Source organism: Ranitomeya imitator, chromosome 5 (genome assembly GCF_032444005.1).
Source record: "Ranitomeya imitator isolate aRanImi1 chromosome 5, aRanImi1.pri, whole genome shotgun sequence".
NCBI classification, from domain to species: domain Eukaryota; kingdom Metazoa; phylum Chordata; class Amphibia; order Anura; family Dendrobatidae; genus Ranitomeya; species Ranitomeya imitator.
This window is the reverse complement of record NC_091286.1, coordinates 621,641,461-621,667,906: the sequence shown is the minus strand read 5'-3', so window position 1 is coordinate 621,667,906 and position 26,446 is coordinate 621,641,461. Positions and strand designations below refer to the sequence as shown.

The 26,446-nt window shown below is 45.3% G+C and overlaps 1 protein-coding gene across 2 annotated transcripts in view; it reads left to right on the top strand.

The window, feature by feature from the left end:
- Positions 1-26,446, top strand: part of KIDINS220 (kinase D interacting substrate 220) — a 195,357-nt gene that overhangs the window by 21,373 nt on the left and 147,538 nt on the right. For both annotated transcript variants that reach the window (XM_069728062.1, XM_069728063.1), the window contains exons 2-9: positions 11,887-12,026; positions 13,668-13,766; positions 14,204-14,302; positions 14,597-14,695; positions 15,799-15,900; positions 18,870-18,968; positions 22,952-23,149; positions 26,339-26,437. In XM_069728062.1, the coding sequence (XP_069584163.1) occupies positions 11,919-12,026; positions 13,668-13,766; positions 14,204-14,302; positions 14,597-14,695; positions 15,799-15,900; positions 18,870-18,968; positions 22,952-23,149; positions 26,339-26,437 (903 nt within the window). In that variant the 5' untranslated portion in view covers positions 11,887-11,918. The remainder of the gene's footprint in view (positions 1-11,886; positions 12,027-13,667; positions 13,767-14,203; positions 14,303-14,596; positions 14,696-15,798; positions 15,901-18,869; positions 18,969-22,951; positions 23,150-26,338; positions 26,438-26,446) is intronic.

The window sequence follows — 26,446 nt, the reverse complement described above, 5'->3', positions numbered from 1 at the left end:
CTTGGCTGTGTCCCATACAGTGCACTGCACTGTTCATATCTCCCCATAGCTGTGCCCCATATAGTGCTCTGCACTGTTCATATTCCCCCTTGGCTGTGCCCCATATAGTGCTCTGCACAGTTCATATTCCCCCTTGGCTGTGCCCCATACAGTGGTCTGCACAGTTCATATTCCCCCTTGGCTGTGTCCCATACAGTGGTCTGCACCGTTCATATTCCCCCTTGGCTGTGCCCCATATAGTGCTCTGCACTGTTCATATTCCCCCTTGGCTGTGCCCCATATAGTGGTCTGCACCGTTCATATACCCCCTTGGCTGTGTCCCATATAGTGCTCTGCACTGTTCATATTCCCCCTTGGCTGTGCCCCATATAGTGCTCTGCACCGTTCATATTCCCCCTTGGCTGTGCCTCATACAGTGCTCTGCACCGTTCATATTCCCCCTTGGCTGTGCCTCATACAGTGCTCTGCACCGTTCATATTCCCCCTTGGCTGTGTCCCATATAGTGCTCTGCACTGTTCATATTCCCCCTTGGCTGTGTCCCATATAGTGCTCTGCACTGTTCATATTCCCCCTTGGCTGTGCCCCATATAGTGCTCTGCACTGTTCATATTCCCCCTTGGCTGTGCCCCATATAGTGCTCTGCACAGTTCATATTCCCCCTTGGCTGTGCCCCATACAGTGGTCTGCACTGTTCATATTCCCCCTTGGCTGTGTCCCATACAGTGGTCTGCACTGTTCATATTCCCCCTTGGCTGTGTCCCATATAGTGCTCTGCACCGTTCATATTCCCCCTTGGCTGTGCCCCATATAGTGCTCTGCACTGTTCATATTCCCCCTTGGCTGTGCCCCATATAGTGCTCTGCACTGTTCATATTCCCCCTTGGCTGTGCCCCATATAGTGGTCTGCACTGTTCATATTCCCCCTTGGCTGTGTCCCATATAGTGCTCTGCACTGTTCATATTCCCCCTTGGCTGTGCCCCATATAGTGGTCTGCACTGTTCATATTCCCCCTTGGCTGTGCCCCATATAGTGCTCTGCACTGTTCATATTCCCCCTTGGCTGTGCCCCATATAGTGGTCTGCACTGTTCATATTCCCCCTTGGCTGTGTCCCATATAGTGCTCTGCACTGTTCATATTCCCCCTTGGCTGTGCCCCATATAGTGCTCTGCACTGTTCATATTCCCCCTTGGCTGTGCCCCATACAGTGCTCTGCACCGTTCATATTCCCCCTTGGCTGTGTCCCATATAGTGCTCTGCACCGTTCATATTCCCCCTTGGCTGTGTCCCATATAGTGCTCTGCACCGTTCATATTCCCCCTTGGCTGTGTCCCATATAGTGCTCTGCACTGTTCATATCTCCCCATAGCTGTGCCCCATACAGTGGTCTGCACCGTTCATATATCCCCATAGATGCTCCACATAAATCTGTGCCATGGCCGCTGCTGCAATAAAAAAAAAAAAAAGAAAAAAAAAAGCCATACTCTCCTCTCTTGATTGCAGCTCCTGGCGTATCGTTCCGGCGTCCGGTCCCGGCGTCTCTCCGCTCTGACTGATCAGGCAGAGGGCGCCGCGCACACTATATGCGTCATCGCGCCCTCTGACCTGAACAGTCAGAGCGGAGCGACGCCGGGAAGATGGAGCGGCGCCCGGCGGCTGGAACGCGGACAGGTGAATATTACATACTTACCTGGTCCCGACGTCCGGCTCCTTCCCCCGCACAGCTGGTCTTCGGTGCCGCAGCCTCTTCCTCTATCAGCGGTCACCGTTACCGCTGATTAGAGAAATGAATACGCGGCTCCACCCCTATGGGAGGTGGAGCCGCCTATTCATTTTTCTAATGAGCGGTCCCACGTGACCGCTGAAGAGGGGAAGAAGCTGCAGCACAGAAGCCCGTGGGACGGCAGGGACAGCGCGAGGATCGCTGGGACTAGGTAAGTATACCTCAGCGCCCTCACCCCCTCACCCGCCGACCCCACCGCTACCGTGACTCGAGTATAAGCCGAGAGGGGCACTTTCAGCCCAAAATCTTGGGCTGAAAATGTCGGCTTATACTCGAGTATATACGGTATCTATTTTTTATTTTAATTGTTTAAAGGGAACCTGTCACCCCGAAAATCGCGGGTGAGGTAAGCCCATCGGCATCAGGGGCTTATCTACAGCATTCTGTAATGCTGAAGATAAGCCCCCGATGTTACCTGAAAAAGGAGAAAAAGACGTTAGATTATACTCACCCAGGGGCGGTCCCGCTGCTGGTCAGGTCGGATGGGCGTCTCTGGTCCGCTGCGGTGCCTCCCATCTTCTTTCCATGACGTCCTCTTCTGATCTTCAGCCACGGCTTCGGCGCAGGCGTACTTTGCTCTGCCCTGTTGAGGGCAGACAAAGTACTGCAGTGCGCAGGCGCCGGGCCTCTGACCTTTCCGGCGCCTGCGCACTGCAGTACTATCCTCTGCCCTCAACAGGGCAGAGCAAAGTACGCCTGCGCCGGAGCCGTGGCTGAAGATCAGAAGAGGACGTCATGGAAAGAAGATGGGAGGCACCGCAGCGGACCAGAGACGCCCATCCGACCTGACCAGCAGTGGGACCGCCCCTGGGTGAGTATAATCTAACGTCTTTTTCTCCTTTTTCAGGTAACATCGGGGGCTTATCTACAGCATTACAGAATGCTGTAGATAAGCCCCTGATGCCGGTGGGCTTACCTCACCCGCGATTTTCGGGGTGACAGGTGCCCTTTAACAGGGATATGGTGCCCACATTGCTAGATACTGCATGGGCTGTGTTATATACTGCGTGGGCTGTGTTATATGCTGCGTGGGCTGTGTTATATGCTGCGTGGGTTGTGTTATATGCTGCGTGGGCTGTGTGATATGCTGCGTGGGCTGTGTGATATGCTACGTGGGCTGTGTGATATGCTGCGTGGGCTGTGTGATATGCTACGTGGGCTGTGTGATATGCTACGTGGGCTGTGTGATATGCTACGTGGGCTGTGTGATATGCTACGTGGGCTGTGTTTGATATGCTACGTGGGCTGTGTTATATGCTACGTGGAGTGTCAGACTTTCGCCTGGGGCCCTCAAAAACCTGGAGCTGGCCCCGCCTTCACTGATGGTCGTGCCCAGCTGACCGCAAACAATCAGTGACAGGCGCAGTCCGGCCCGAATTGCCGTGGTATTTGAACCACGGTTCGCTGATTGTTCCCGGCCGGCCAAATCCTGTGTATTCATTGCATTATTCTAAAATCTTCATAAATAAACTACATACTGTACAAATTCTAGAATACCCGATGCGTTAGAATCGGGCCAGCATCTAGTTCTAAAATAAACTTTTATTCCGAAACTTCAACGTGTCTTGCAGAAAACAACTTTCATATTACTTTACTAGATGGTGGCCCGATTCTAACGCATCCGGGTGTTCTAGAATATGTATGTAGTTTATTTATGAAGATTTTAGAATAATGCAATAAATACACATTATGGTCGCGTCCAGCCGGCCGAAATCAGTGAAGAATAAAGAGAATAAAGCGATGCAAAAATAATTATTTTTTCTATAAAATAGTTTTTATCGTATAAAAGCGTCAAAACATAAAAAAATGATATAAATGAGGTGTCGCTGTAATCGTACTGACCCGAAGAATAAAACTGCTTCATCAATTTTACCAAACGCGGAACGGTATAAACGCCTCCCCCAAAAGAAATTCATGAATAGCTGGTTTTTGGTCATTCTGCCTCACAAAAATCGGAATAAAAAGCGATCAAAAAATGTCACGTGCCCGAAAATGTTACCAATAAAAACATCAACTCGTCCCGCAAAAAACAAGACCTCACATGACTCTGTGGACCAAAATATAGAAAAATTATAGCTCTCAAAATGTGGTAACGCAAAAAATATTTTTTGCAATAAAAAGCGTCTTTCAGTGTGTGACGGCTGCCAATCATAAAAATCCGCTAAAAAACCCGCTATAAAAGTAAATCAAACCCCCCTTCATCACCCCCTTAGTTAGGGAAAAATTAAAAAAATTTATTTATTTCCATTTTCCCGTTAGGGTTAGGGTTAGGGCTAGGGTTAGGGTTAGGGTTAGGGCTAGGGTTAGGGTTAGGGCTAGGGTTAGGGCTAGGGTTAGGGTTAGGGCTAGGGCTAGGGTTAGGGCTAGGGCTAGGGTTAGGGCTAGGGCTAGGATTAGGGTTAGGGCTAGGGTTAGGGCTAGGGCTACAGTTTGGGTTGGGGCTAAAGTTACAGTTAGGGTTTAGATTACATTTACGGTTGGGAATAGGGTTGGGGTTAGGGGTGTGTCAGGGTTAGAGATGTGGTTAGGGTTACTGTTGGGATTAGGGTTAGGGATGTGTTTGGATTAGGGTTTCAGTTATAATTGGGGGGTTTCCACTGTTTAGGCACATCAGGGGCTCTCCAAACGCGACATGGCGTCCGATCTCAATTCCAGCCAATTCTGCGTTGAAAAAGTAAAACAGTGCTTCTTCCCTTCCGAGCTCTCCCGTGTGCCCAAACAGGGGTTTACCCCAACATATGGGGTATCAGCGTACTCAGGACAAATAGGACAACAACTTTTGGGGTCCAATTTCTCCTGCTACCCTTGGGAAAATACAAAACTCGGGGCTAAAACATATTTTTTGTGGGAAAAAAAAAGATTTTTTTATTTTCACGGCTCTGCGTTACAAACTGTAGTGAAACACTTGGGGGTTCAAAGCTATCACAACACATCTAGATGAGTTCCTTAGGGGGTCTAGTTTCCAAAATGGTGTCACTTGTGGGAGGTTTCTACTGTTTAGGTACATTAGGGGCTCTGCAAATGCAATGTGACACCTGCAGACCATTCCATCTAAGTCCTCATTCCAAATGGAGCTCCTTCCCTTCCGAGCTCTGCCATGCGCTCAAACGTTGGTTTCCCCCAACATACGGGGTATCAGCGTACTCAGGACAAATTGGACAACAACTTTTGGGGTCGAATTTCTCCTCTTACCCTCGGGAAAATACAAAACTGGGGGCTAAAAAATAATTTTGGGGGGAAAGATTTTTTTTTTTTTTAATTTTCACGGCTCTGCGTTACAAACTGTAGTGAAACACTTGGGGGTTCAAAGTTCTCACAACACATCTAGATTAGTTCCCTGGGGGGTCTAGTTTCCAATATGGGGTCACTTGTGGGGGGGTTTCTACTGTTTAGGTACATTAGGGGCTCTGCAAATGCAATGTGACACCTGCAGACCATTCCATCTAAGTCCTCATTCCAAATGGAGCTCCTTCCCTTCCGAGCTCTGCCATGCGCTCAAACGTTGGTTTCTCCCAACATACGGGGTATCAGCGTACTCAGGACAAATTGGACAACAACTTTTGGGGTCGAATTTCTCCTCTTACCCTCGGGAAAATACAAAACTGGGGGCTAAAAAATAATTTTTGTGGGAAAAAATTTTTGTTTTATTTTTACGGCTCTCCATTATAAACTTCTGTGAAGCCCTTGGTGGGTCAAAGCGCTCAGCACACATCTAGATAAGTTCCTAAGGGGGTCTACTTTCCAAAATGGTGTCACTTGTGGGGGGTTTCTACTGTTTAGGTACATTAGGGGCTCTGCAAACGCAATGTGACACCTGCAGACCATTCCATCTAAGTCTGCATTCAAATGGCACTCCTTCCCTTCTGAGCCCTCCCATGTGCCCAAACAGTGGTTCCCCCCACATATGGTGTATCATCGCACTCAGGACAAATTGGGCAACAAATTTTGGGGTCCAATTTCTCCTGTTACCCTCAGGAAAATACAAAACTGGGGGCTAAAAAAATAATTTTTGTGGGAAAAAAATTTTGTTTTATTTTTACGGCTCTGCATTATATACTTCTGTGAAGCACTTGGTGGGTCAAAGTGCTCACCACACCTCTAGATAAGTTCCTTAGGGGGTCTACTTTCCAAAATGGTGTCACTTGTGGGGGGTTTCAATGTTTAGCCACATCAGGTGCTCTCCAAACGAAACATGGCGTCCCATCTCAATTCCAGTCAATTTTGCATTGAAAAGTCAAACGGCGCTCCTTCCCTTCCGAGCTCTCCCATCCGCCCAAACAGTGGTTTACCCCCACATATGGGCTATCAGCGTACTCAGGACAAATTGTACAACAACTTTTGGGGTCCAATTTCTTCTCTTACCCTTGGGAAAATAAAAAATTGGGGGCGAAAAGATAATTTTTGTGAAAAAATATGATTTTTTATTTTTACGGTTCTACATTATAAACTTCTGTGAAGCACTTGTTGGGTCAAAGTGCTCACCACACCTCTAGATAAGTTCCTTAGGGGGTCTACTTTCCAAAATGGTGTCACTTGTGGGGGGTTTCAATGTTTAGCCACATCAGGTGCTCTCCAAACGAAACATGGCGTCCCATCTCAATTCCAGTCAATTTTGCATTGAAAAGTCAAATGGCACTCCTTCGCTTCCGAGCTCTGCCATGCGCCCAAACAGTGGTTTACCCCCACATGTGGGGTATTGGCATACTCAGGACAAATTGTACAACAATGTTTGGGGTCCATTTTCTCCTGTTACCCTTGGTAAAATAAAACAAATTGGAGCTGAATTAAATTTTTTGTGAAAAAAAGTTAAATGTTCATTTTTATTTAAACATTCAAAAAATTCCTGTGAAGCACCAGAAGGGTTAATAAACTTCTTGAATATGGTTTTGAGCACCTTGAGGGGTGTAGTTTTTAGAATGGTGTCACACTTGGGTATTTTCTATCATATAGACCCCTCAAAATGACTTCAAATGAGATGTGGTCCCTAAAATAAAATGGTGTTGTAGAAATGAGAAATTGCTGGTCAACTTTTAACCCTTATAACTCCCTAACAAAAAAAAATTTTGGTTCCAAAATTGTGCTGATGTAAAGTAGACATGTGGGAAATGTTACTTATTAAGTATTTTGTGTGACATATCTCTGTGATTTAATTGCATAAAAATTCAAAGTTGGAAAATTGCGAAATTTTCATAATTTTCGCCAAATTTCCGTTTTTTTCACAAATAAACGCAGGTACTATCAAATAATTTTTACCATTGTCATGAAGTACAATATGTCACGAGAAAACAATGTCAGAATCACCAGGATCCATTGAAGCGTTCCAGAGTTATAACCTCATAAAGGGACAGTGGTCAGAATTGTAAAAATTGGCCCGGTCATTAACGTGCAAACCACCCATGGGGGTAAAGGGGTTAAAGTAAAAAAAATAGTTATACACTGCGTGCAGAATTATTAGGCAAGTTGTATTTTGATCACATAGTTACATAGTTACATAGTTATTAAGGTCGAAGGAAGACTATAAGTCCATCTAGTTCAACCCATAGCCTAAGCTAACATGCCCTAACATGTTGATCCAGAGGAAGGCAAAAAAAAACCCATGTGGCAAAGAGTAAGCTCCACATTGGGGAAAAAAATTCCTTCCCGACTCCACATACGGCAATCAGACTAGTTCCCTGGATCAATGCCCTATCAAGGAATCTAGTGTATATACCCTGTAACATTATACTTTTCCAGAAAGGTATCCAGTCCGCTCTTAAATTTAAGTAATGAATCACTCATTACAACATCATACGGCAGAGAGTTCCATAGTCTCACTGCTCTTACAGTAAAGAATCCACATCTGTTATTATGCTTAAACCTTTTTTCCTCCAAACGCAGAGGATGCCCCCTTTTCCCTGTTTCAGGTCTATGATTAAAAAGATCATCAGAAAGGTCTTTGTACTCTCCCCTCATATATTTATACATTAAAATAAGATCACCCCTTAGTCTTCGTTTTTCCAAACTAAATAGCCCCAAGTGTAATAACCTATCTTGGTATTGCAGACCCCCCAGTCCTCTAATAACCTTGGTCGCTCTTCTCTGCACCCGCTCCAGTTCAGCTATGTCTTTCTTATACGCTGGAGACCAGAACTGTGCACAGTATTCTAAGTGTGGTCGAACTAGTGACTTGTATAGAGGTAAAATTATGTTCTCCTCATGAGCATCTATACCTCTTTTAATGCATCCCATTATTAATGATACTTTTTATACATTTTGTCCTACTTCAAGCTGTTCAGCCTTGAGAGCCAACTACCAATTAAGTAAATCAGGTGATGTGCATTTCTGTAATGAGGAGGGGTGTTGTCTAATGACATCAAACCCCTATATAAGGTGTGATTAATTATTAAGCAACCTCCTTTCCTTTGGCAAAATGGGTCAGAAGAGAGATTTGACCGGCTCTTGAAAAGTCCAAAATTGTGGATGTCTTGCAGAGGGATGCAGCAGTCTTGAAATTGCCAAACTTTTGAAGCGTGATCACCGAACAATCAAGCGTTTCATGGCAAATAGTCAACACGGTCGCAAGAAGTATGTTGGGCAAAAAAGGCGCAAAATAACTGTCCATGAATTGAGGAAAATCAAGCGTGAAGCTTCCAAGATGCCATTTGCCATCAGTTTTCCATATTTCAGAGCTGCAACGTTACTGGGGTAACAAAAAGCACAAGGTGTGCGATACTCAGGGACATGGCCAAGGTAAGGAAGGCTGAAAACGATCACCTCTGAACAAGAAACATAAGATAAAATGTCAAGACTGGGCCAAGAAATATCTTAAGACTGACTTTTCAATGGTTTTATGGACCGATGAAATGAGAGTGACTCTTCATGGGCCAGATGGATGGACCAGAGGCTGGATCCGTAAAGGGCAGAGAGCTCCACAACGACTCAGACACCAGCAAGGTGGAGGTCGGGTACTGGTATGGGCTGGTATAATCAAAGAACTTGTGGGACCTTTTTGGGTTGAGGATGGAGTGAAGTTCAACTCCCAGACCTACTGCCAGTTTCTGGAATACAACTTCTTGAAGCAGTGGTACAGGAAGAAGTCGGTATCGTTCAAGAAAAACATGATTTTCATGCAGGACAATGCTCCATCACATGCCTCCAACTACTCCACAGCGTGGCTGGCCAGTAAAGGTCTCAAAGAAGAAAAAAATAATGACATGGCCCTCTTGTTCACCTGATCTGAACCCCATAGAGAACCTGTGGTCCCTCATAAAATGTGAGATCTACAGGGAGGGAAAACAGTCCACCTCTCGGAACAGTGTCTGGAGGCTGCGTTGGCTGCTGCACGCAATGTTCATCGTAAACAGATCAATCAACTGAGAGAATCTATGGATGGAGGCTGCTGAGTGTCATCATAAAGAAAGGGGGCTATATTGGTCACTATTTGGGGGGGGGGGGTTGTTTTTGCATGTCAGAAATGTTTATTTCTAAATTTTGTGCAGTTATATTGGTTTACCTGGTGAAAATAAACAAGTGAGATGGGAATATATTTGGTTTTTATTAAGTTGCCTAATAATTCTGCACAGTAATAGTTACCTGCACAAACAGATATCCTCCTAAGATGGCCAAATCTAAAAAAAACCCCACTACAACTTACAAAAATATTAAGCTTTGATATTTGAGTCTTTTGGGTTGATTGAGAACATAGTTATTGATCAATAATAAAAATAATCCTCTAAAATACAACTTGCCTAATAAGTCTGCACACCGTGTATACTCACCTTCCGTCGGTCCCCGGATCCAGCCGAGGTCTTTAGCGATGCTCCTCGCAACGCTCCGTTCCTAGTAATGCCTTGCGGCAATAACCCGTGATCATGTAGTGGTCTCGCGAGACCACCACGTGATCTCTGGTCATTGCCGCAATGCATTCTTGGGACCGGAGCGTCGCGAGGAGCGGGAAAGGCATAGGCAGCATCAATAGTAAAAAGTGAAGCGGTGTTTAAATCCTGCCCCAATATCACTAATTGGTCACGCCCGGCCGGCCGCGACCAATCAATCAGCGACCCGGGATTTCCGTTACAGTCAGACGGAAGTTACAGACAAACAGACGGAAGTACCCCTTAGATAATTATATACTCAAGTATAAGCCGAGATTTTCAGCCAATTTTTTTGGGGCTGAAAGTCCCCCTCTCGGCTTATACTTGTCATACCCAGGGGTCAGCAGGAGAGGGGGAGCGGGGGCTGTCTAATCATACTCACCTGCTCCTGGTGCGGTCCCTGCACGTCTTTTCCCCGGCGCTGACAGCTTCTTCCTGCCGCATATTCATTACTGTAATGAGCAGTAACGGTGACTGATCAGTACAGGAAGAAGCTGCCGGCGACAGGGAACAGACGTGCAGGGACGGCACCAGGAGCAGGTGAGTATAACTGGGAGGGGAGCGCTGCGCGATATTCACCTGCTCCTCGTTCCGGCGTCGCTCCATCTTCAGCATCTTCTACAGTGACCCTCAGGTCAGAGGGCGTGGTGACATGGATAGTGCACACCCTCTGCCTGAACGTCAGTGCAGGAGACGCTGAAGACGGAGCGGCGCCGGAACGAGGAGCAGGTGAATATTGAAAGTGCCGGGGGCCTGAGCGATGGAGAGGTGAGTATGTGGGTTTTTTTTTGTTTTTTTATCGCTGCAACAGCAAATGGGACAAGTGTCTGTATGGAGCATCTATGGGGCCATAACGTTTGAGCAGCACTGTATGGGGCCATAACGTTTGTGCAGCACTGTATGGGGCCATAACGTTTGTGCAGCACTGTATGGGGCCATAACGTTTGTGCAGCACTGTATGGGGCAAGTGTCTGTGTGGGGCCATGATCAATGTTTGTGCAGCACTATATGGGGCAAATATCTTTATGGAGTATCTTTTGGGGCCATTATTAACCTTTATGCAGGATTATATGGGGCTCCTGATTCAATATGGATATTCAAAAACACTTAACCTACTGATGTCTCAATTAATTTTACTTTTATTGGTATCTATTTTTACTTTTGACATTTAGGCTAGGTTCCCATTGCGTTAATGGGACAGCGCTAACGGACAGCGTTGCACGGCGAAATTAACGCCGTGCAACGCGTTCGTTAGCGCGCCCATTCACAGCAATGGGGACGCACATCACTAGCGTGTGACATTTTCGGCACGCGCTAGCGATGTGCCGGTGTTTTGTGGCGCGCCGCGGATGCTGCTTGTAGCGTCCGAGGCGCGCCCGAGGTCCGTTCCCCGCTCTCACAGATCGGAGATCTGCGAGAGCGTGGACGTTTAACGCGACCCCTTTACTAAACATTGCGTTAGCGCAATCCGCTAGCGCTAGGCGCTAAACGGATTGCACTAACGCAATCTGAACCTAGCCTTACAGGTAGCTGCTGCATTTTCCACCCTAGGCTTATACTCGAGTCATTAAGTTTTCCCAGTTTTTTTGTGGCAAAATTAGGGGGGTCGGCTTATACTCGGGTCGGCTTATACTCGAGTATATACGGTATATAGATAGATAGATAGATAGAAAATAGCTGCGCATTGCAGGGATTTAATTCTGATTGCACGAACAGCTACCTGAGGGACCCTCCAGGCTCCCTGACACTAAGGGGCCCCATACACGGCCATCTCTCCCCACTCCTCCATACTCAGGAGCTCTCCTGTGCTCTTTTTGATAAAGCTGCTGACCTAACTATCTCTAAAAAACAAAATCAGACATGCTGGATCCGTTTCTTAAAGTCGGGCTGCACCCATGTTCATTAGCCCGTCGGCTGAGTTAACCAATATCGGTGGGTTTGGCTAATGTTAGTCTAGTGTGTATGGGGGTCTTAATCCGCATCCCAAGGTATGCGAGTCCATTACATGATTCTAATCGTTTTCTCACTGGTGGATCAGTAATCTGTACATTATAATCATTTGATGGGATTATAATCTGTTCTTTTTGGCGAGCCTATGCAGAGCAGCGGGGGTGGGGAGAGGACAGCGGGGGCGGGGAGAGCAGCAGCCTAATAGCTAAGCTGCAAGATTTGAAGGCAATGTTCGTTGTGCATCTCCTTTTTTTCGCCCCTGAAACCTCATGGTAACACATTTTGGTTTTCCATCCTCAGGTTACCTTTGATCCTGAGCCCAGCTGTTCACGATGGCAAGCCTGGGTTCCCAGAACCTGTTATCGTACGTGGAGGAGGGCAACATCGCCGCTCTGAAGGCTGTGCTGGAAAAGTGCAAGGATGTGGATGAAAGAAACGAGGTACGTCCTGCAGAAAATGTATTAAAGGGAAAGATCCTTTGTATCAGGGCTCGGTTCCTAGAATTCTTTTTATCTGATTTTTGCCACAAATGTCTTGCCCAAACCTTGCGAATAGCAGTTGCCGCAGCAGCAGCGACACGTGAATACTCTGTTACTGTGCTGAGCGGGTGCAATATGTCCATCCCTCAGCTATCTGGGGTGTTTGGGGTTATCTACGTGCATGCGAGTCTTGTGAGCCGGCACAGTGCACACAGCCGCCACGTTGTCGCTCACTTCTACGTTCCATGTGCATTAAAGGGTCATCTCCGTCCTATATAGCTGGATGTTTCCAAATAAAGAGCACTTCTGTCATTTACTGCGCTAAAAATTTTCAGCCACTCTTGAGATCTGAACACTTCCCCATTCACCTAGGAGACCGACCACCGCAGCTGTGTAGCCTGTAAGAGGCGGTGGTCGGTCTCCAAGGTGTTCCCCTTGTTCCTATAGCTATGTGTAGGGTCCAGAGGCCAATAAAGAGTTATTCTCATCTGAGGCTCTGTAGCTAGGATATGCCATCACCCTAATATTTAGGGATCTGATCTCTCAGACCACCACTGATCCTGGGGTCCCCTTTACATCAGGGCTCTCCTGGCCACTCGCTGCCTTCAGATGAATGAGGTTGGATGCAGGTCCCCGCACAGCTGGGTGGTCGATCACACATCTGTGCAGACATGCTACTTTCCTATTTTATTCTCTGTATACGTCTATTATTTTCCAATGCCCTGACTGTGGCGAGGTTATACAGCAGTCGTAATATGGGTGACAGACAGCGATCCAGCCTGAGCCTTCGAGGAGACCGATCTGCTTCAGGCTCCTTGCTCCTTAGATACAGTGCAGCTAAGCAGGAGTTGCTTAGTTTTATTTAGTAACTGGGATCTAAATATTTTTTTTTCCTCTTTGCCTTTAATTAGATCTCATGTTGGGGCACTAGGTGGCGCTGTCTGCACAGGAAAGATACAACATCTAGAAACCTGAGCCTCAGTGGATGATATGGGCACAAATCTGACAATTAGTCAATTAGTCCTATCCGCCTGTATGTTAGGCTACGTTCACATTTGCGTTGTGCGCCGCTGCGTTGGCAACGCAACGCACAACGCAAATAAAAACGCACCAAAACGCACGCAAAAACGCTGCGTTTTGCGACGCATGCGTCATTTGTTGCCGAAATTTGGACGCAAGAAAAATGCAACTTGTTGCGTTTTCTTGGTCCGACGCTTGCGGCAAAAAAGACGCATGCGTCGCACAAAGCAACAAACAAAAACGCATGCGTCCCCCATGTTAAATATAGGGGCGCATGACGCATGCATCGCCGCTGCGTCGCCCGACGCAAACCCGACGCAAACTAGCATAACGCTAGTGTGAACGTAGCCTTACTGACTGCCAAGACATGAGCGCGATGATCTGCAGCAGTCCAGCATCAAATGACCGTTAGTGATGAGAGCAGCGTGCATTGCACAAGTACTTATTAAAGGGATAGTGTCCTCTTACAATGTTATTACATATGGCTAAACTATGCTGCAGGCCGAAAGTTGTCCTGATAAGGGAGCAATCTGTGAAAAAGCTACATGTCCCCCGGTAACTTGTGCCCCATTTGTCTTCCAGAATGGGCAGACGGCCCTGATGTTGGCAGCAGAACAGGGCAACTTGGAGATTGTTCAGGAGCTGCTTCAGCAAAGAGCCAACTGCAACCTAGAAGATGTGGTGAGTGTCTGGCGGTGCGGTCTGAGCCGCGGTCTATCCGCGGGAAATGTTACACTGTGTAATACTGTGCCATGTCCGATGCCCCGTGGCACTTACAATCGGATGATTAATAGAGGACTTGGAAGTCAGAAATGCTTGCAAAGTTGTGACATACAGTATCAGCTTTTTCTTAAAGGGGTGGTGACAGCTATTTTTTCATTAGTGTTTATTATTACTTGTTTCCATTTAACATAAAAAATGATGCTTTTCCCTTTGAATAATGGGGTGGTGTAAGGATCCGGGTGTTTTTGGCGTTTTGCAGCCTGTAATCTCTGGATGTAAACCATCCTTACCTGGTTATTCACTCTTCTACATGGCTGTCTGGCAGGTTCCTGCTTTGCCTGCAATCCGGTGTTTTTACAGCTTTTCTTCCTAATCTTGGCTCTGCTCTCTGGCAGGATAACTGGACCGCTCTTATATCTGCTTCCAAGGAAGGACACGTGGGGATTGTGAAGGAGCTGCTGGACTGCAATGCCAACCTGGAGCACCGCGACATGGTACGTGCACCCCGCGTCTCCAGCGTCAGTAGGAGAGGTAGTTATGGGCCTGCTGGTCAGAGAGGACGCTACCGGTTTCGTGTAGATGGAACCTGAATACTGATTTTATCTATTGAGTGCAGATTTTATCTATTAAAGGGGCCAGCCCGTGCCATAAAACAGATATGGAAGACGTTAGTTCCTTTTTATGGAGAATTAAGGATCTTGTGAGCGCACCTGTCGAATGACCTTGATCTACCTCCCTGTTTCCCATTCCTTTTAAATGAGACCTTTCTCCCATTTTTTTTCCCGCAGGGTGGATGGACGGCCCTTATGTGGGCTTCTTACAAAGGATGCACCGAGGTTGTGGAGATGCTTCTCTCTAAAGGAGCAAACCCAAACATAACCGGCCTGGTGAGATGCAGCCTGATACTTGTAGGATGTCTCACTGCTATCTTCGAGGGGATATCCCCAGCTTAGACATTTCTGGCGTATCTATAGGACATGCTGTAAATATCTGATCTTCGTTCTGTTTCTGGGACTCACCCCTGTACCTAGAAAATGGCCCTGACTAATATTGCTATGAATGAAGAGGAGGGAACTGTTGGGTGGCTCTCAATTGACTTTTATGGGAGTTGAGAAAGTAGCCAAAAAACAACTGCTCGGCTAATGTCAGAACTGCCATAGAAGTCATTGGAGCAAAATATGCACACATCGCCACTGACAACTGTGTAAAATTGGGCCATGTTTTTTTTTAGATGGTTGGGGGACCCCCATCTAGAAGGCAGTGGGGACTGCTGCATAGTAATGACCCCATAGACCCTCTATATAAGTTTGTAGGATTTACAGAAGTTTGTAGGAAATAACACAGGTTTTCCTAATTTGGGGTCATCAGATGACATTTTTACTTAAAAGGATTATCCAGGCTTCGGGCTGAAGTCTGCGGTCACTCTACGATTCTCTGGTGCTAGTAATGTCACCACAAATATGCGATTTGCATGCTCCTTGCCACATTCCTACTAGACATGTCCACTTGTATTGAGCGAGGCCGGACACGTCTAGTTGGCACCTGACCGCATGTATGCAAATAGCCTGGAAAAACCCTTGAATGAAAAATGTAAGTGTATACTTTATTTTACGGTATGTATTTTCTCATGTAACTGGACTTGCCTGTAAACTGTGACGATCACATGAATGATCCTGATTGCAGACAAGTTCTTTGTAGAGTCTTTTTTCTTAGCATACCCTGAATACTATAAATGTATCTCTGGAGAAGTCAGGAATTGGTCTGTCTATGGAATAACATGAATAATTGAAGATTTTAAATGACTACATCAATTTGTGCCGTCTTCATTGTCGGCATTATTCATTGGATTAGACGTCTTGTCCCTTTTAATTACATGTTGCTGGCGAGATGTGATATTTGTGGTTTCTCTGCAGCCTTTAAACATTGTTTTCCATGATCATGAAGATAAAAACATTTTCCACTTTCTCCTCTCCTGCTCTTATTTTTTTAGCAATACAGCGTGTACCCGATTATCTGGGCTGCCGGGCGAGGTCACTCGGAGATTGTCTATCTTTTACTGCAGCATGGAGCCAAAGTCAACTGCTCAGATAAGGTAAAGAGTTTTGTCTAAAGGTACCGTTACACTAAACGACTTACCAACGATCACGACCAGCGATACGACCTGGCCGTGATCGTTGGTAAGTCGTTGTGTGGTCGCTGGGGAGCTGTCACACAGACAGCTCTCTCCAGTGACCAACGATCAGGGGAACGACTTCGGCATCGTTGAAACTGTCTTCAACGATGCCGAAGTCCCCCTGCAGCACCCGGGTAACCAGGGTAAACATCGGGTTACTAAGTGCAGGGCCGCGCTTAGTAACCCGATATTTACCCTGGTTACCATTATAAAAGTAAAAAAAAAAAAACACTACATACTCACATTCTGATGTCTGTCACGTCCCCCGCCGTCAGCTTCCCTGCACTTTCTGTGTCAGCGCCGGCAGTAACAGCGGTGACGTCACATGCGCCGATCCAGCGATGACAGCGGTTGATCAGCGACCAAAAAAAGGTCCTGATCATTCCCCAACGACCAACCATCTCCCAGCAGGGGCCTGATCGTTGGTCGCTGTCACACATAACGAAATCGTTAGCGGGATCGTTGCTACGTCACAAAAAGTGTGACGTTGCAACGATATCGTTAACGATATCGTTATGTGTGAAGGTACCGTTATTACTGTGATGGGGACTTTAGATGATCTGATAATTGGTAAATGAGCCATGCGCGTAGTCATTGTCTCGTCTATGCCTGCAAAAAAAAATAATAGCACCTCTCTGATCCTGTATGGGGACTGCACGATCCTATTGGCCATCGTCCTGTCCCCATCATTGTTCTTCGGCCTGTCTAAACCATCCGGTAAACCAGCACCGAATGACTTGTAATCTAGTCAATCAGTGCTCTTTAAAGGACACTGGTCAGCAGGTTTTTAGATGCAGAGAGCCGGATTCCAGGGATGCGTCACTTGCTCCACACTTTGCTGTAGTTTCTAATACAATCAGTGTTTTATTAGCAGGAGATTATCACTGCAGGACTAGGTGTCCCATGCCAGGCAGTCAGGGTATTCCTGACTTGGTGGCTGCCTCAAGATTCGTAGCTCCGCTACATCTACAGCAGAGAAAACAGGGATTTTATCAGAACTGCACCAAACAGTCCAATAAATGACACATTGTCAGAATCAGGGTCTCAGATTCCATAGCAAAAGCTCAGTGACAGATCCCCTATAAAATGCAGTGAAGGTCAAACAATTTTCTAAATCGGGTGAGCAATTCATTTTCCAGAGGGACCACATGAGAGACCATGACTGTTGTGGGGTTGTGAACCAATAGGCTGAAGTTAATTCTTCTCAATATTCATATTAACATATTAATTATGATTACTTATGTTAATGTTTATTGTATCACTTAATATTGAGCAGAATTAAGTATGCTGACATTCCCTATATACCATATGAGTCCGCATACAGCCCTCCTATACACCGTATGAACCCACACATAGCCCCTATGCACAGAATGAACCCCCACATACCCTCCTATACACAATAAGCCCCATAATGGCCCCTATATACAGTAGAAGCCCCCACATAGCATACTATATACAGTATGCGCCCCAACTTTGCCCCTATATACAGTATGAGCCCCAACATAGCCTCCTATATACAGTATGAGCCCCCACATAGCCTCCTATATACAGTATGATCCCCCACATAGCCTTCCATATACAGTATGAGCCCCCACATAGCCTCCTATATACAGTATGATCCCCCACATAGCCTTCCATATACAGTATGAGCCCCCACATAGCCTCCTATATACAGTATGATCCCCCACATAGCCTTCCATATACAGTATGAGCCCCACATAGCCTCCTATATACAGTATGACCCCCACATAGCCTTCCATATACAGTATGAGCACCCACATAGCCTCCTATATACAGTATGATCCCCCACATAGCCTTCCATATACAGTATGAGCCCCACATAGCCTCCTATATACAGTATGACCCCCCACATAGCCTTCCATATACAGTATGAGCCCTCACAAAGCCTCCTATATACAGTATGAGCCCCCACATAGCCTTCCATATATAGTGAGCCCCTATATACAGTAGAAGCCCCCACATAGCATACTATATACAGTACGAGCCCCAACATTGCTCCTATATACAGTATGAACAGCCTTCTATAATATGAGGATCCTCCACATAGCCTCCATATATACAGTACGAGCCCCCACATAGCCTCCATATATACAGTATGAGCCCCCGCATAGCCTCCATACATACAGTATGAGCCTCCATATATACATACAAATATCCCATACACATGAGAGAATATAAAACCTCACGTACTCGCCTCGCTCCTGTTCCCCCAGAACTCTGCTCCTGTTTCCTGTGCGCTCAGTCTCAGCAGCAGCCAGTAAAATGTCGTTATCGCATCTGCTGTCTCACATGCTGTTTGGTGGCAGATGGAGCTGGCGGCACCGTCCTCCACCAATGTATTCACCGCCGTCTGCATTCTGAGGATCCATATAGCGGTGACGGTGCACGGCGGGGAGGGCAGGGTGCGGCCTGTGGGCCAATGGTTCAGCCCTTTGGCTGTCTCGCTCCGCGGGCCGGACGGTGACAGCCAGAGGTCCAGATGTGGCCCGCTGACTAGAATTTACCCAGGCCTGCTCTAAATGAACCATAAAAATTGGCAATGAACATGATCTATTTAGCCTTTTATAGGGTTTTCTCACTGTACCAACTCCTCTAGGTCCAGCACTGTAAACCGCCGATAATTGGCTGTTATTGCTGGGGATACTGCAGCCCACCATACTGGTGTGGTACCTAGTATATAGCGACCATTCAGCGCTGGCTCACTGAAGGGGAATCCAGTCTGGGGACGGAGGATATTACATCTTTATACATAAACCAAAATATGGAGAAAATGAAATTCTCCGTCCCTTACTCGACCTATGCAGGCTGCTGCAGTGTTACTTTAGTGATTTTGTGAAAATCTGTGATTTTTATTTTTCCATTTTTAGTACGGAACTACTCCTCTTATCTGGGCGGCAAGAAAAGGCCACCTGGAATCAGTGAAATCCTTGCTGCAGATGGGAGCGGATGTCGACCAAGAGGGAGCTGTAGGTTTCTGACTTTTTTTTTAAAATGGTTCTTTCTTCCTTTTTCAGTTTTTAAATAATAATGCAGAACAGTTGCAAATATTCATTGCAGTTATAGCTTTGTATTTCATGGCTATCTTTACCCCTCCCCCACGTCACATAAATGTACATAACACGTAATGTGTGGGTGTATGGAGCCATCCTGGGGACTAAAAATTAAAAAAAAAAAAAATTAAATAAAAAATATATATTTTTTTCATATAAAAGTATAAATCACCGCCATGTTCTAATTAAAATGAAACCATAAAGCATGTTTGATTGTTGTGTCCATTAATGAAATTAGGAATGTAAAGGTTTATAAATCACCTCCACTTTCCAACTAAAAAATAAATACCTAAAAAAAAAAATATATAATCATGGTTGATATTCTTGAGTCCAGTCTATAAAAGCAACCCATACAGTTAAAAATAAGTAAATATACATATACAGTACAGACCAAAAGTTTAGACACGCATTCTCATTTAAAGATTTTTCAGTATTTTCATGACTATGAAAATTGTAAATTCACACTGAAGGCATCAAAACTATGAATTAACACATGTGGAATTATATACTTAACAAAAAAGTGTGAAACAACTGAAAACATGTCTTATATTCTAGGTTCTTCAAAGTAGCCACCTTTTGCTTTGATGACTGCTTTGCACACTCTTGGCATTCTCTTGATGAGCTTCAAGAGGTAGTCACCGGAAATGGTCTTCCAACAATCTTGAAGGAGTTCCCAGAGATGCTTAGCACTTGTTGACCCTTTTGCCTTCACTCTGAGGTCCAGCTCACCCCAAACCATTTTGATTGGGTTCAGGTCTGGTGACTGTGGAGGTCGGGTCATCTGGCGTAGCACCCCATCACTCTCCTCCTTGGTCAAATAGCCCTTACACAGCCTGGAGGTGTTTGGAGTCATTGTCCTGTTGAAAAATAAATGATGGTCCAACTAAACGCAAACCGGATGGAATAGCATGCCGCTGCAAGATGCTGTGGTAGCCATGCTGGTTCAGTATGCCTTCAATTTTGAATAAATCCCCAACAGTGTCACCAGCAAAGCACCCCCAGACCATCACACCTCCTCCTCCATGCTTCACGGTGGGAACCAGGCATGTAGAGTCCATCCGTTCACCTTTTCTGCGTCGCACAAAGACACGGTGGTTGGAACCAAAGATCTCCAATTTGGACTCATCAGAGCAAAGCACAGATTTCCACTGGTCTAATGTCCATTACTTGTGTTCTGTAGCCCAAACAAGTCTCCTCTGCTTGTTGCCTGTCCTTAGCAGTGGTTCCTAGCAGCTATTTTATCATGAAGGCCTGCTGCACAAAGTCTCCTCTGAACAGTTGTTGTAGAGATGTGTCTGCTGCCAGAACTCTGTGTGGCATTGACCTGGTCTCTAATCTGAGCTGCTGTTAACCTGCGATTTCTGAGGCTGGTGACTCGGATAAACTTATCCTCAGAAGCAGAGGTGACTCTTGGTCTTCCTTTCCTGGGGCGGTCCTCATATGAGCCAGTTTCTTTGTAGCGCTTGATGGTTTTTGCCACTGCACTTGGGGACACTTTCAAAGTTTTCCCAATTTTTCGGACTGACTGACCTTAATTTCTTAAAGTAATGATGGCCACTCGTTTTTTCTTTGCTTAGCTGCTTTTTTCTTGCTATAATACAGATACTAACAGTCTATTCAGTAGGACTATCAGCTGTGTATCAACCAGACTTCTACACAACACAACTGATGGTCCCAACCCCATTTATAAGGCAAGAAATCCCACTTATTAAATCTGACAGGGCACACCTGTGAAGTGAAAACCATTCCCGGTGACTACCTCTTGAAGCTCATCAAGAGAATGCCAAGAGTGTGCAAAGCAGTCGTCAAAGCAAAAGGTGGCTACTTTGAAGAACCTATAATAAAAGACATATCTTCAGTTGTTTCACACTTTTTTGTGAAGTATATAATTCCACATGTGTTAATTCATAGTTTTGATGCCTTCAGAGTGAATGTATAATTTTCATAGTCATGAAAATACAGAAAAATCTTTAAATGAGAAGGAGTGTCCAAACTTTTGGTCTGTACTGTATTATGTATTCACTCTGGAATTGCCATTTTTTTGGTTGGCGACTTTCACCAAGTAAGGCTGGTTTCACATTTGTGTTTTTTGCTGCAGCGTTTGCATGTGTTTTTAAACGCATGCGTTTCAATAGAAAAACACAAGAATACACACTGATAAGCCACCCCCTAACCCTAAAGGGATCCTAACTCTAACCCTAGGGATCCTAACCCTAGGGATCCTAACCCTAGGGATCCTAACCCTAGGGATCCTAACCCTAGGGACCCTAACCCTAGGGACCCTAACCCTAGGGACCCTAACCCTAGGGATCCTAACCCTAGGGATCCTAACCCTAGGGACCCTAACCCTAGGGACCCTAACCCTAGGGACCCTAACCCTATCCCTAGGGTTAGGATCCCTAGGGTTAGGATCCCTAGGGTTAGGATCCCTAGGGTTAGGATCCCTAGGGTTAGGATCCCTAGGGTTAGGATCCCTAGGGTTAGGATCCCTAGGGTTAGGATCCCTAGGGTTAGGATCAGGATCCCTAGGGTTAGGGTTAGGATCCCTAGGGTTAGGGATAGGATCCCTAGAGTTAATAGGGATCCTAACCCTAGCTATTTCTGTTTATTGTGGGTTTTCTAGTTGATTTTGATGATTGGCAGCTGTCACACACTTCTCATCATGCGTTTCAAAAACGCAAACGCAGGAAAAAACGCATGTAAACGCGTCAAAACGGCGCTTTTTTTTACCACATGCAAAAACGGATGCGTCTAAAAAACGCAGCGTATGCATGCGTTTACATGCGTTTTTTTTCACCACCTGCGTTTGCGTTTAAAACGCTGCGTTTTTAAACGCAAATGTGAAATTAGCCTAAGCAATCAAAATGTTGTGTGTACTTGGAAATGATACCAATAAAAATGACCACACGCCACGCGAAAAAAAAAACAAAACACTCAAGCTGAAATAAAGTTACAGGTCTCAGAAAATAGTGATACAAGCTAATTTTTTTTATATGCTAAAATATAAAAGAAAGTGTATAACTTTTAGAAACGTATGTGATCACCCTGACGTGAAGAATCGTTGCCTTTTCTTTTACGGTAGAATGAACGATGTGCAAATAAAACTCCAAAATCAGAGGCAGAACTTTGAGTATTTTTTTCACCATTTTATCCCACATAAGTTTTCTTTAATACTGCTAAACAAGCCCTGGTACAGTTTTCTCAATACATAGTAACATAGTAACATAGTTAGTAAGGCCGAAAAAAGACATTTGTCCATCCAGTTCAGCCTATATTCCATCATAATAAATCCCCAGATCTACGTCCTTCTACAGAACCTCATAATTGTATGATACAATATTGTTCTGCTCCAGGAAGACATCCAGGCCTCTCTTGAACCCCTCGACTGAGTTCGCCATCACCACCTCCTCAGGCAAGCAATTCCAGATTCTCACTGCCCTAACAGTAAAGAATCCTCTTCTATGTTGGTGGAAAAACCTTCTCTCCTCCAGACGCAAAGAATGCCCCCTTGTGCCCGTCACCTTCCTTGGTATAAACAGATCCTCAGCGAGATATTTGTATTGTCCCCTTATATACTTATACATGGTTATTAGATCGCCCCTCAGTCGTCTTTTTTCTAGACTAAATAATCCTAATTTCGCTAATCTATCTGGGTATTGTAGTTCTCCCATCCCCTTTATTAATTTTGTTGCCCTCCTTTGTACTCTCTCTAGTTCCATTATATCCTTCCTGAGCAAAATGAGAAAAAAAACAAGCAAAAAAAAAAAATCAACAAAAGCCTTAGAAGTGGTAAAAACCAAAGTGTCATTGCCGAATGGAGCTCTGATGGGAAAGGGTTAAGAGGTAGCCATGTGTTTTTTAGAATGGAATCCCCTTGAAAAGACCGTTTCTTCTTGCAGAATTCGATGACAGCTCTGATCGTCGCAGTGAGAGGCGGCTACACCAACACCGTGAAGGAAATTTTGAAGAGGAACCCAAATGTGAACTTGACCGATAAAGACGGCAACACGGCTCTCGCTATAGCAGCCAAAGAGGGCCACACTGAGATTGTGCAGGACCTACTGGATGCCGGCACCTACGTCAACATCCCTGACCGGGTAAGGCCGCCGTTTTTATGCCGTGTTTTTTTTTTTTTTTTTTTTCTCTTGACCAAACAGGAATGTGGACACTACAATAGAAGCCTTCGGTCTGCCAGGTTTGCTGACTAATTTTATAAACTGATCAAAAGCAAATGGCAGACATATACACTTGCCCTATAAGGGTGTTTTTTTTTTTTTTTTCCTTTTTGGTGCGTGTCTGCTCCAAATAAAGCTTGAAAAACACTTCCTATTCATCTGTTTCTTTGTTTAGTCTTTTGAGCGGCATCTAATTTCCCGCTCTATTATGTAATAAATGGAAGATATAGATTAGATATTAGAAAAACTTTTTGACAGCGAGGGTGATCAATGAGTGGAACAGGCTGCCACGAGAGGTGGTGAGTACTGCTTCAATGGAAGTCTATAAACAGAAGCTGTTTGAGATCGTTTAGTGGATCCTGCATTGAGCGGGGGTTGGACACGATGACCCTAGAGATCCGTCCAACTCTAACATTTTATGATTCTATGATGAAAACTCCCCATTCTACCGATCAGTGCCGGCCGCAGTGATCAGACCCCCATCGATCAATAAGGTTTCACCGGACAACCCCTTTCAAACGCTGTTGGCAGTAGCAATATTTTAGACGCATTTCTAGCAGAAGTCTAGGCTACACTGTAGTAAAGCACACATAGATCATATGGTGCACCCGCTCACTGTGTAGCGTTGCTCCGTACAGCACTATATGTTCTGTATCACCATCTACCTATACCAGGGTGCTCTAATCCTTAGGATGCCAGGTGAGAGTGGCTCTATATTATTTTTCTGGGGGGGGGGGGAAATGTCTTAAAAGGGAACCTATACATCTGACTACTCTCAAATCTAAATATTTTTATAAAGGGAACATGTCGCCTGTAAAAAAAAAAAAAAATAACACTATTAACCTTCCGAAATGGGGTTTTCCAATGTAGTCTACTTATTACTCAGGAGTTTTTCTATGAAGTGACGGCCATGGGCCATACAATGCCCCCAGGCAAATAAAATCTGCAAATATCCTCTTCACAGAGGAAATGGCTATCCTGTAAATGAATATCGACCCTCATCCCTTCCAAACTCCCAGTCCCAGCACAGACCTCTCACCCGGCCGACCTGTCTTCTATACTTTGCAGTTGTGAAGGACAAGACCCACGTCCTGCCCACGTCCTGGCTCGGTACGGAGAGAAGTACGTCCCCGTGACATTGGGCAGCCTCCCAGTATGGAATGAAGTGAAGGATTTGTTTACTCGCACATTAAAGCAATGCGATCACATATGTCTCCTCCATCTGCTCGCGCCACTTAGCCAAAGCCCCCGTGTGTCAGCACCGGACAGAGGAGCAGATGGACACTTTGCACTGTGGGATCATTGTAAAATCTTTCAAGTGGAGCTATTACAGTCATCTCGTATTTGGGTGCCCCCTGGGTTCTGGTTTTAGAGGGGAAAAAAAATAATTCTTCTGCAGTAAAAAAAATAAAATAAACCGAGGCTCAAAGTAACTGCTGGTAATGGGGATGAAAAAAGTTCTAGATGGAGGAAAGTTTCCCATGGAGACACTTTACAGATCTGCAATGTAAAGGAAATGTGTGAGCAGATGAGTATCTATTACTAGGATGCAGATGGCTGGTGCTCTGGGGTCTGCTGTGATCCTGCTGGTCTCTGGGGGGTATGTCGGGCCAGCGATGCCGTCCTGTCTTATACTACTTCATCTATGGAAATATGTAGGAGATGCCCATATACACTCCTATATAAGAAGTGGCCGGACCCAGGCCAGCGCAGTTCTGCAGGCGGTGTAGTGGCCGTTCCTGGGTACTATTCATTTCTATAGGAATTTAGAAAACCGGCCGCGACACAGTGTATGAAGCCGTGCTGTACTGGCGCTGTACGCTCTACATCTGGCCGGCGCTGACAGCAGGTGATCTGTGGCACTGCACGGTGTCAGAACCACTGAGCCGGTTTTGATGACTTGAAGACCATCAGTTTCTAAGCAGTGGAAAATCCCTTTACCTGCTCTAAAGATATTAAGAAAGTAAATCGTGAAGATTCAAAAACTAAAACATGGACCCCCACTAAGCTCCCTGTGATCATTAAAGGCTTAACCCCTTAGTGACCACCAATACGTCTTTGTTCTAAGAGACTAGCCTGCCCATACAGGTGGCAATCCAGCAGCTGTCGGCTGTACACAATAGCTGACAACTTGCTGCATCAGCCCCGATTTGTCTTGGTACCCACTATAGTCGTTTAACCCCTTAAATGCGCCTGTCAATAATGACTACAGCATCTAGATGGTTAACAGAGTGTGGGGGCTTCATCTTCAACCCCATCGGCGTCCTGATGTTTGCCATGGCAGTTCATGATTAAGTAATGGCCATAAAGTCTGCCGGGTGCGATGACCTGTTCAGAACTTCTCAGCATTTTGATGGTAAAAAAATAAGTTTTGTAAATTTCCTTGAAAGAATGAAAAATCACAGCTACATTTTTAAACCTTCTAAAATGTGAACAAAATAAAAAGAACATTTTACAGATGGTGCTGATGTAAAGCCAACATGAGGGAAATGTTATTAATGTTTTTGAGTGGTGTGACCGTCTGGATTAAAGGGACAATCACTCAATGTTTGAAAATTGCACCTTTTTTTTTTTTTTTTTTTTACATTTTTGTAACATTTCTAATATTTTTCTAAATAAACGCAGAAAATATCAACATCAATTTACCATTATCATAAAATGCAATGTGTCACGAAAAAACAGTCTCAAACACAGGTCAGATTTCAAACATTTTGCCCGGTGACTAAGAGGTTAAATTGGGGGTCCAGACTTAGTCCCCCTTGTAGCATAAAACTATCAGACGTTCACCTCCTGCGCCGGGACTGCGTGTGATGTAGTTATGCCACGTGAGCCCTGCAGCCAATCAGCTGTCACGGAAGAAGTGAGAGCGCAGCCGCTCAGTAGTGACCGCTGATTGGCTGCAGCGCTCATGTGGCATATCGGTGCAGGAGGTGCCCATCTGTTCTTTACATTCCTTTATTTAATGTATCGTTTTTATGCTGGGGGGACCCCTTTATTTAATGAGTTGCCCAGGTAGTCAGCCTTTTATTGTTTGCTGGAGCGTTGTGTGCAGCGATGTTACTCCATGCCATTCCTGCGGATATTCTCCAACTCTTTTTCTCTTAATAACAGAATGGAGACACTGTTCTGATTGGAGCTGTCCGCGGGGGCCATGTTGAGATTGTCCGAGCCTTGCTGCATAAATATGCCGATATCGATATCCGAGGACAGGTAATCTTT